Below are 12368 nucleotides of genomic sequence, written 5' to 3' on the forward strand. Positions count from 1 at the left end.
CAAGGACTGATTCACAGAAAACACATGGAGGAACGTAACGTTTTTGGACATGGAATAACGAAAAAGCATTGAAGTGAACAGCAAGAAAAGCAGTGCTTGGTTTCTGGTATCAGTTGACGTAAAATATGAATCAACCCTAAGGGTTCGAGGATTCATGGCGAAGATGACGGGAAGTACAGAACTACTCGAAGCCAGGGACCATTTGTTTGATGGTTTCAAACAAATACTTTTTTTTAAAATTATTATTTTGCAGCTTACACCACTCCCTTTGCATCAAACAGCAGCATTGAGGTGCCATTAGTACTTGTTAGTAGACATGTCACTGCCAAACCAGACTGAAGCTGTCAGCCCGCCGCCGTATTCCACCGCGCTATACCTATTTGGGCTTTTTAATATTCGTTTATTTAGTATTAATTTTCTTTTCCTCTGAGCAACTGCGTGGGATGCACTCAAGAGTTAAAGGGTGATGGATTAGCTCAGAATGAAAAATTAGTCTCATCCTGACCACTTGATTAAAGCTCACTTGACAAATGGTAATAAGGTAAATATTGGATCATCTGAATGAGAGCTTTATGAGAACACCCTAGAGACAGAAGCTACACGGAGTGAGGGACGTGCACAAGAGCGTGTAATCGGTTAAAATGGAGAACGTGCAACGTGCTCAACAGAAGTGTCGTTAGGAAATCTGAACAAAAAGGACAAGATTGTAAATGAGCATGTGTTAGATCAGGTGAGGTAGGAAGAGAGGAAGAAGAAAAAAAAAAAAAAAAAAAAAGTTTAGGTACCATGGTAACCAGAGTTTGAACCAAAATGCCACTGATGCGAGTAAAACTGTTCAAGACGACTCCAGAATTAGAAATACAGAGATGCGTGTTTGAGATTGATTCCAAATAATAATAATTTTAATAATATTAAAGATGTAGTCGCGATAATAAACATAGGTTAAAATGATTATGTCAAAAAAAAAAATACATGACATTGAAAATTATTTAAAAAAAAATTATTTTTAATATTTAGTGAACGTGTTCATTTTAATTTAATTTCAGTAATTTCATACATATCTAATTGTTCATTGTTACCACATAATGGATAAAATACATTCAAAAATAGTTTAATGTGATTTATATTTACAAATATTAATTATTTTGATTCATTTGTTAAATTAAAATAACTTCGAAATGCGCAGTACGTATAACCATGTTTGCACTTGCCATTTCAGACTTGAAGAACTTGTTACATAAATATCGTAAAATGCTTAAATATGTATTTAATATATATTTATGCCATTTTGGCAGAACCCGGCAGTTACCATGGTAAGTTTTCTGAAATGCTGCTGCTGGGTGTGTGTTTATCTCGGGAGGGTTGATGGGAGGAGACGTGACTTACAGGAATGGACCGGCTGAGGTATCGTGCCGAGAGCCCGCTCAGCCCCGTGGGGGGGCTTCTGTGGTGACCCTGTTCACCGGCCCCCAGCCTTCCATTGGTGGAAGGTCCACTCGGGCCGCTGTTGTTGAGGTTGTAGGTCAGGCTTTTTGCCCCGCTGCTCGGGCTCACCCCGTTGCTGTTGGGGGTGCTGGTGCTGTTATACTGACTGTTGTTGTTGTTGACCTCGTAGTGGTAATTGTGGGTGGTGACCGGGCCGCTGTAGCCCGTGCGGACAGGGTGGGAAGTGAACGAGGAAGGGGAAGGAGGTTTTCCAGAGCTGTTGGCTTCACCGTTTGGTTCGTACAGGTTACCCAGAGAGCTGGCTAACCTGGTGCTGGAGGACGGGAGGGAGGGAAACACACATGAAGGGTGGAGGACAGGGAGGACGCGCACACACTCGAACCCACAACTACACCACAGGACACGGGGGTCATTCAAATCTGACCGATAATGGGACAAGGAACCGCATGCATTCTGGATGAAAATATTTATTGCTGTTCAATTTATCAGCCTGGAAGAGAGCTGGGCCGCTTATTCAATACTGAAAAGTTTTAGAAAATCAGTAATATTACTAGTACATCAAAATATATTATGTGATGTGTGCGCATTGCTGTTTATAAAGAATGTTTTTTAAGGGCTGAGCAACGATTAATTGCATCCAAAATAAACATTTGAGTACATGATGTGTGTGTGTGTGTGTGTGTGTGTGTGTGTGCATATATAGATTATAAAAACAAATGTACACATGAATGTATATATTTTAAAAAGTTATATAAATCTATTTAATATAAACAGAATATAAATTATATTTATATTATTATATGCAAATAAAATAAATGAATATGTACAGCCCTAATAAATGAATAAAAATATTCGCTGACAAGTTACTCCAATGAATAACCTGTGAAACTGAACAATATTGTGTAGTATGTCCGTGATCGATCATTTGAAAACAGCTGATCAAAGAACCGGCTTTACTGACGAGATGTGTATGAATATATATCGATCGATCGAATACACACACACACACACACACACACACACACACACACACACACACACACAGTACACATTATATAAACAAAAACTATTTTGGATGCAATTAATAACAATCACTAGTGTTTTTATATTTATCCATATAGGAATTGTTCAGCTGCATTATCCAAGTCAATCATTAAATTATGCAATTATTAAAACTATTAAAATAAAAAAATAATATAGTGTGTGATATTGAGATATATTCTTTTCTTTTATGGTTTTTCTAGGTTATGCAAACATTCGACATTGAGGTAACATTCTATTCTATCGTTGTTCAAATGTTAGGAGTTTGGGTACTTTTGAATGTTTTCTGAACAATCTGAAAAGTACTCTAAAGAGTAGTTAGAAAAAAAAAAAAAAGTATAAATGACTTTTTTTTGTTAATGTTTTGATAACATTATTTCTCTATTGCAGTTTTTAAATATATTAAACTGACATAAAACAATGTGACAATATTACTCCTTATCAGCAAGTTTTTGCTTATGGATGCAACGATACCATTTTTCCAAAACCGATCCTGAAAATTTTAAAGTATCTGTCGATACCAATCCAATCCAATACCAGCCCACTTTTTTTCCTTTTTTAAAACAAATGTCTTTACTTCTCTGTGTTGACTCTTTTGTGTTAAACACAGTCTACTACACATTAGGCAACTTCATTTTAATAAAATAAAACAAATGAAATGAATATATAATCATTATCTACGGTAGAAATATTATTATAAACTAATTTAGTTGAGAATTAAGCAGCAAAAGATACTCTAGAAAAGTCAGGGGTGCACAATCATTTTATAATTTTATCTACTTTTTTGTAAATATTCTTTTGTAATGTTCTAAAAATACATGCATGATTTAAAAAAAGTAAATACGTTTATATATATTATATATATAATTATATACAATAAAATGTATTTTAAATGTATAGCACAGCAACATGTGGTAGATAAGACAGAACAAGAATGGTTAAGAAGACGGTTAATAATCTTTCATTGCGCAAAAAGTTATTATAATATTACAAAAGGCTACAGCATAGACCGGTGTACAGATGAATTTTGACCCCTGCCAGATTACTACCCCCCTAGTGTTAGGGGTAGGGGAGGGGTTAGGATCAGTAGCGATTTCAACAAGACGAGTAATACTTTGGAATGGGGTCAAAAATCTGCACCAATCGCTTCTGGACACGTCACAGCCCTCAGGCATTGCAATACAGTGCATGAAGACGTTCTGCTCCTTTATAATGTTTTTGGGGCTTAACAGTAGCACAATAGTACACGCACAAGATCAGATTTGGGTCGGTCCCGTCTGATTGATACGCAATCCACATGACTGTATCGGACCAGATACCGATCCTGAGAAGCAGATCGATGCATCCCTAGTATTTATGTATTTTTTAATATAAAAGAAAACTATTCAACTGTACACACACAGCGTAGGAGAAGGTTACTTTTAAAAGTAATGCATTACAATATTGTTTCTCCCTTAAATTGCATTACTTCTTTTTGAAAGTAACGCGTTTCTTTACTTTTGCGTTACTTTGTCTCATCATTGCTGGGCTTGCTTGTTTGTTTTTAATAATAATAAAAAATGTGTTATATTTCTGGCAAATATAAAACCCCTTCTATTCCCCCAGGCTGAAGGGAATTCACAATTTTAAAGTAAATGGCGTTATTTATTTTTTTTGTAAACATATGTTTGTTTCTTTTTTGCCATTTTTGCCTTTTTATTAGGATTGGATGTGTATAATGTAGTGTATAATGACAGGAAATGAGGTGGGAGGGAAAGGCGGGAAAGGATGGGGAAAACTCCAAAGTGCAACGACACTATATGGACAGCGGGAACGGCCACTAGTTGTTTGAAAAAGTAACTCCATTTCTTGTAAAAATCATCTGATTATGTTAATTTCAATGCATTACCCCCAACACTGATATTAGTGCTGTCAAATGATTATTGGCAAATTAAAATCACATCCAAAATAAAAGGTTAGTTTACATATTATGTGTGTAATGTGTATATTTTATATATATATATATATATATATATATATATATATATATATATATATATATATATATATATATATATATATATATATATATATATATATATATATATGCAGACACAAACAGTATATATTTTAAAAAATATTTATATATTATATTCACTTAAATTTATATTATATATAAATATATATATTATATAAAAACAAAATTTTTCTTAAATATATACATGCACGTGTTTGTATTTATATAAACATAAATTTACACCATACACACACTATGTGAATAAATCTTTTATTTTGGAAGCGATAAATTAGACAGCACTATATAATAATTAAAGTTCAAGTCGCTCAGCCCTAGTCCAGATAGCGTTAAAAAGCACTTTTTTAACATGGTTTGAACAGTACTAGAAAGTAGTGGGTATGCACTTGGTCCAAAAATAAATGGCCGTGACCCGATAGGTGCTGGTTTGGAGAGAGTGATAGAGTAGTAGGTAGGTGATATGACTCTGAATATCTGATTACATAAACAACAGGGAACGAGTCGCTTGAAACCAACAGCATGGAGCAACCAACTTGGTTCCTTGCGTTTTCAGAGCATAGGGTAATCACAGAGAGGAAAGAAGGCCACCAGGGAACTGGGAGGACAAGTGGAGAAGAAGAAAGAAGGAATAAGTCACACGAAAGAGTTGGAAATAAAGAGTCAACAAAGAGCAAGAGGTGGAGGAGTGAGAGAACAAGCAGAAGGAAGAAAGAAATGGAGAGCGTAGAGAAGACTGGAGGAAAGCTGATTAGAGGGAGGTCAGGCTCACCTCTTGAGGTTGGTTGATGAAGATGAAGAGCGGCCAATTCGTTTGGCAGAGGCAGAGACGGAGGAGGATGGTGGGACTTTAGAGGATTTGAGGGGGGAGATGGAGCCCTGGCCAGAAGCTGCTGCTTTCACTCGACTGTAAAACACACAAAACACAGACACAAAATCAGCTGCTAACACAAACAATTCAGAATAATAATAATCTTAACAGTAGTTTCTTCATTGCATGCATGTGCGAATATATATACACCCCTCAATCATTTTTTTGGTAATAATTTATTAATAGTTCTACATTATAATTAAACTACAAATGTATATATTATATTATGTTATATATCTATATTCATGGCTACATTATATTTAAAAATTCAATAGTACAAGTCTAGATTTATCTTAATAAATTTGTAAAATGAATGCAGGTTTCATTTCAGGGAGGTTGTCGAATCTGAAGTTAAAAAGAAAGCGAAAGTAGGTCTGCCACTATGTAAAAGAGAACTGAATAAACAAGATACTGTGATCTCGGCGGCCACCGTCAATCAACAATATCCTCCCTCAAACACTAGCTTCAACGAGCTGTGCCAGACTGTCTGTCCATAATAACTGAACTGTTCTGTTCCTAAGAGTGATAATGCTGTAGCCAGACATCTCCGTTGGGAATTTAATTGTTTAAGAGAAAGAAAGTTAAAACATGCGGCATTGCATGCAAGGAGGACACCAGGATAATACGCTTGAAAACAAGCTTTGTTTAAAGAAAAAAGAAAAAAAAAAAAACACAGGAAACAGAAAAAGTTACAGGCGAGGATCCAAAACTTGGATCGGCTGACCTAGTAATCGGTGCAAATGCCATAAATATAGGAATAAATAGAAATCCAAACAAAAATTGTTTTTTTTTTTTTTTCAATCTTTTTTTCTCTCTTCAGTGCTTTTTTCCCTCTATTAGTTGCTATCCTTAATGCTAATCACATCTCCCACACGCAGTTCCTTCTTATTCACCCACTCCAAAAACTCCTCTTTGACTCACAGTTTAGTCTCACTGAAATAACTGACAAAAGATATTTGATAAAGGGTTCGTCAAGAGCATGCTTTTCATAATAAAAAAATGTAAGAACAGACGCAAATGACTAATTTCTCACAAATTTAAAAGTTTTTCTTGTTTTTTTTTTTTAGAACAAGAATTAAAAAATATATATTTATATAAAAGTATATATACATTAATTCAGAACTCTCTCTGTGTAAATAAATAATGTGAACATACGTTTGTGTTCTGTGTATATTATGTACATTTAAATATACACATACTGTATATATTTTGAATATTACTCATACAATTTTTATACATATTTATTTGTGTTAAGTATACAAGTAATTTATTATTATTATTATTATTATAATAATCATCAAGTCATTTGTTTCCTGTTAATTAGTAATTTGCACATGCTTTATATTAAATTTTGCAAGATTGTTTCATTGGGCTAAATTAATTAAAAGCCCTATGCAAGAAAAATATAATAATATATAATCCCTAATACATTTCAGTCACATACAGTTCACTCTCTGTATCAGCTAAACACAAAACAAACAATTTCGCCAAGAGCTCATCCTTCCTTCTTGTGAGAAGGAGCTGAACATGAAGAGTAGGAGGGCCAGTTGTGTCCGAGAGGCCTCTTCAACTCGCCGCTCCTCACAGAAAATTAATTACGGAGTGCACTCACGAGGGGGTGTTCGATTTACATCTGGGTTAGACGTGCTAAAACGGGGCCTGTTCAAATTACTGACGACACCGTCGTGAACGTGAGGATGCGCGTCCTGTTCTCATCCGCCGGTACTTGAAGATCTTGTTTTATTAGCGTTAGGAGGGGGTGAAAATGAAGGCGCGCCTTTGAGCGGCTGAAGTGCGTAAACCGGAAAGAGCAAGTAGGCCGTGTTTGTTCCTTGGGCTATTTTTGTAAACTTGGAGAGGTCTGTAGTGAGAGCCAGCAGCTTACAAAAAGCATTTTTTTTTTTTCTATCATTTATAAAGCTTAGATAAGAGTTTTCTGCCATGAACAGGTGGTTATGCTACTGTACCTTTAAGACTTAGTTATATGTAAATAACCTCGGTTATGGCCTTTAAAGAGAAGCTTGGCAGAAAAAAAGTTACCTGAGAGGTTGAGATGCAGACCTAGTGTGTATCTTCATGTCCTCAAGTCTGTTGGAAGAACATTGAGATGGTTGAGATACTAATACATATAAACTGCATCTAAAGACCAAGGAAATGGAGCCGAATTTAATGACTGCTGTCCAAATGATGCATACAACATACTGTTTTTGAGAGAAATTAGTATGTAGCATGCATACTATTTGCATTTGTAGTATGCATTCATTACCCAAACTGTCTGCTTCATTTGCTAAACTGTGCTGTACACAATATTACTATGCACCCAATGTTTTGGACTATTATACTGATAAATCAATAAACCTCGATTTTTAATTGCCTTTTACAAATGATTGCGTACAGAAGAGACTAATCTAGAATAATCATATTTCTGAAGAAAGGCAGTTGCAATAAAAAGTAGCGAAATCATTTAAAAATGTTAAGCGTAGCATTTTTCTAAAAATAGCGCACAGCATACATATAAACTGGATAACATGCTACAAGTGGTAAACAATTTCAAGCTAAGCATTTTAAAATAAATATGCATTTTAACACGCAACTACTAGGCATTTCAAACATTAAAACCCTACTTCTATTCATAATGTGCACAAAATGTTTATATTTTAATTATGCATGAAATACCCAGATTGTCTTGTACTAATCTAGTACTAATTTGCTAAGCTAATTATCAAAAGTCATGCAAAAACTATTTTGACTTCATGCTTAAAAATAATACATACACAGTTTATAGCATACAACAACAAAAGTACTATTCCTTTTGAAATCAAGCATTAAAACGTTTTTTAAATAAATGAGTATGCATACTGTATAAAATGTGCATTTTCAGTACAATGTATCTGATCAGACTTTTTAAAATGTTAAAACGTGATGTAAAAAAAAAAAAAAAAAAAATACAGTGGAAAGACTTATTTTTAATACAAATTGCTGATTTAACACAAATAGTAAAATCATGTTATATAATTTAAAATGTTTTGCATACTACTTTCACATAAACAGTACACAGTATATATTATACACTACATACTATGCAAGGAGTCTGTTTTTAAATTCAGGCGATATATAAAAGCAAAAAGCAGAATGTTTCTCGAGGGTTCGTCCATCCTGAGGCGCAGGGAAAGCATCTCGCCAAGACGCCACGTTGCCATGCCAACCAGCTCTGAGCCTGATGCATCAGCACTGTGTTCTTTTGTATTTATTTCAGCTCGGCGTCTTGCATCTAAGAGTGGTCTAGAAACAGTAGCCGTGGCCTGCCGCCATTTAGCTCATCGCTGAGCTAAAAGCTAATGGAAGTTGAAAGAGCTGTGATAAAAGGCTTCATTCATGAACGGAAGGAGCGAGTGTCATTTATGTAATGTGACTCATTACGTTGCGTATATGGAGACCTGAACAGAAGATGCAATATTGGTCTTGGACCAGCTTTGCTTTATTTTTCATGTCCAGGTTAAGATTTAGACCCAGAATAGCATACTGCATTACGAAATAACTTTGAATGCAATTTCTAATGCAACACGTTCTAGTCGTATTCTCAGCGTGGCCACAAGGGGTACTATTAAAGTTTGCGCAATAGTTAAACGCGTTTGATTTTCCAATGGCGTCTTACCTTATGGCTCCGGTGGTTGCAGACCTCGGTTGCCGTCGTCCCTTTAAGGCACGCAGTTTGTCTCCTTGAGTCATACCGAGATCGTTTTCTGCGTGATCGTTCTGTTGAGATTTAGAGAACATCATTGTTTATAGAAAAATGCTTCATAATCGTACACACAGGGTTATACTCGTCTTAGCTAGTTTAAAAAAATAAATAAAAAGTCAAATAGTAAAAGTAGTAGAATACCAGTATTAACATTAGGTCAGTATTGAAGACGATTATTTTAATTGCATATAGTGGTTACCTCTCTCTTTTTTTTGTCAGATTTTTATCAGATTTTGAAGATATTACACTGTTGGATAAGATTAAATTCTATTCATATTCCAAAATATGATTTAAATAATAATATTATAATTTAATAACATACATTTAATTTTTTTATAATCAATATTAACATTATCCAACATTGCTAGGGCGGCAAATCATTTTTATATTTTTATTTATTTACTCAATGTATATGGTAGTTAGATCCGCTTCGGTGTCAGGTTTTAAAAACATGAAACTATTCAGAACTAAAAAACATTAAAAATAAATTCAATATTTTCATGTTTCATTGTAATAATTAAAATTCTGTAATTTTCACAAATTATTAAAAAGGAGCATCTTATGCAAATTAAATTACATTGAAATTATTTTGAACATTCGTTTAAATTAAGAACTTGTTTAACATAACTAAAGAACTCCACGTCACAAAATCTTTGCACTTTTGATACTGTACATCTAAATGTAAAAGAGAAAATGAGTATAAGCGATTAAATATGCATTTCAACCTCAAGAACTATAAGATACTGTTAGAAATACCTAAAATATCAGACAATAATTGATAGGGTACTGTTATAATGTGCATTCCTTATTTTAACAAATATACCAAAAAAAAAAAAAAAATCCCAGCAGGTCTCACCTCCTCCATGCGGTCCAAGCTGTGTGATTTAAAGATGGAGGTGTTGATGGAGAGGTTGTCCATGCTGGAGATGAGGTGAGGCACAGATCTGTCCTCGTACTGCCGCTGCTTGGAGCGGTGAATATCTCCATGCGCCCAGAGACTCGCCTGCTTCCTGTACAGGTACAAACAGTACAGTTCCCAATCAGTGTCTTGAGTGTGTATCTTGCTTTGCACAAATAATTCAGCCCTATGGGAAGAAATCAGGACCATTCATTCAATGCCAGTCCCAGATAACGCAGGAATGGAATCTCACACGTCTCACAATGGCCTAAAGAGGAAAATATGCCTGAAGATAACGTTAAGTTGTCCCGTGGTGGGCATTCCCTCACGCGGCATTGTGTCAGCCCAACTAAACACTTGAGAGATTAGCTTCACCTGACCTTCACATGACCGGCACTCTGTTTAAACTCAAACGTGACAGAAGTGAAGCACGGTCTGGTTAGATGGTGCACGCAAAGGCCTTATTGATACACAAATGCTGAATCAGACTCCATGACCTCCTTTTCTCAAGCCAGAGTGGGAACTTTCTGATCTGCTAAACGAAGGAGTGCGCTCTCAAAAAACCCTTATGCTTGTGACAATACACGCATATTTAGTGAGCCAAAATTAGAGCGCTCTTCGTCATTATGTTAATGTAATGAAAAACAAAAAGAGGGGGAAAAAGCCTCAGGAAGGTGTTAAGTGTCCAAAAGTAAGTGGTGTGTTTTGGGTAATTTCCAGGACTTACTCTTCTAGGTAATGCTGCTGGGGTCCAATAATAGAGCCAGGTCTGCAGACGCGGATCCAAGCGATGGCTTCGGCAGCCGTAAAGCGGTAGTGCTTCATCAGGTAGCAGCCAATCAGAGTGCCCGTCCGGCCTAGACCCGCTGTGATTGGTTGAAAAGAGGTCATAGTTGTTTAAAATGCATACATTATTATATAAAATTGTCTATTAAAAACCAATGTTTGGGGTCTTATTGATGCATTTCCAAGACAATATAAAGAGATGGTTCACCCAAAAATTAAAATCATTTAAATTTTAAGTCGTTCCAAATGTGTAGGACCTTTGATACCCAGAAAGGTAGCAAGGACATTTGGCATCAGTGTTTCAAACGTAATTTTTTAAAGCTACGATAATATTTTTTGTGCGCAATTATGAAAACAACTTGAACAATTTCTTCTCTTCTGCCTCGGAGGCACATAGTACTTTTCGTGAATGACACGATGAGTACCAATTGTACTCATTGTATTTGTTTTATTTGCACACAAAAAAGTATTCTTGTAGCTTCATAATATTCAGGTTAAGCCTTTCCAGGCCTTGAGTGTGTCATTTGCGTTGCTGTCTATGCAGGGTCAAAAAGCTCTCAGATTTGATCAAAACTATATTAATTTGTGTTCTGACGATGAAAGAAGGTCTAACAGGTTTGTAACGACATGAGGGTGAGCAACGACCGATATTTAATTTTTGGTTGAACTATCCTTTTAAGGCCACATTGCCATAACAGCGGTGAACGTTTTGCCCCGCTTTGAGTCTGACCTCAATAACAGGGCATTTTAATGTTTAATGCTACATAAAAACAAAGCAATTTCGCCAATTATCCTCTTTTTGCGCAAAATAAGTAGGTCAATGGGCCGATGCTGTCGTTTGCGTGGCTGTATTTCCATGTCTTTGATTTAAGTGGCGTCTCACCCTTGCAGTGCACGGCCACCGCTCCGTCCGTGCTCTCGCAGACGTGAAGGAAGCGTCGGGTGATGGCGTCGCTGGGCGTGCTGCCATCTACGAAGAACAGGTCGTAATGGTCGAAACCGGCGTCTGTGAAGCGCTTGGCGTCGTAGATCTTCTTGTTGAGGCGTACTATGCTGGTGACGTTGTGCTTACGGAAATATGGGAAATAAGCCTCAGGGGCGTGTAGAGGGTAACCTGCCACACACGAGAGCAGGAATAACAAGATAAACATAAAAAAAGAACAAGAATGTTTGACATTTGCCGCATATTAATAGTAAGGTTGTTGTGATGTTTGTGAACGCATATGTTTTTAAATGTGTGTATTAATTTAAAATTAAATATTCTGAATAAAACAAAAACAAAACTAAACTACCAAGTAACTAACATAACTATATGACACTAATTTACTATAACTATAGAAAATATAGTTAGAATATAGAAATAATATTGAATCCCATAGCATGTCTATATTATATAATATTATATTTTAAATATGCATTTATTCAATAGACATATATACATACACACACACATATACATATATATACATACACACACTAAAATTTAACAATATGGGAAATAATAATAAAATAAAACCTTAAACATACAATACATTTTTGCATTAACCTGTCACAAAAAATTCATCCATACACA

General features: G+C 35.4%; 1 protein-coding gene across 5 annotated transcripts in view; it reads right to left on the minus strand.

The window, feature by feature from the left end:
- cdc14ab (cell division cycle 14Ab) overlaps positions 1-12368 on the minus strand; it is a 38290-nt gene that overhangs the window by 4170 nt on the left and 21752 nt on the right. For 2 of the 5 annotated variants that reach the window (XM_043223060.1, XM_043223061.1), the window contains 7 exons: positions 11679-11909; positions 10737-10875; positions 9968-10121; positions 9025-9125; positions 7410-7457; positions 5271-5405; positions 1387-1759 (listed from right to left, as the gene is read on the minus strand). In XM_043223060.1, the coding sequence (XP_043078995.1) occupies positions 1387-1759; positions 5271-5405; positions 7410-7457; positions 9025-9125; positions 9968-10121; positions 10737-10875; positions 11679-11909 (1181 nt within the window). Of the gene's footprint in view, positions 1-1386; positions 1760-4739; positions 5097-5270; positions 5406-7409; positions 7458-9024; positions 9126-9967; positions 10122-10736; positions 10876-11678; positions 11910-12368 lie in introns of those variants that run through there. The other 3 variants (XM_043223062.1, XM_043223064.1, XM_043223063.1) reach the window with 2 other exon arrangements.

The sequence above is a fragment of the Puntigrus tetrazona genome, chromosome 22, assembly GCF_018831695.1.
Source record: "Puntigrus tetrazona isolate hp1 chromosome 22, ASM1883169v1, whole genome shotgun sequence".
Taxonomy (NCBI): Eukaryota; Metazoa; Chordata; class Actinopteri; order Cypriniformes; family Cyprinidae; genus Puntigrus; species Puntigrus tetrazona.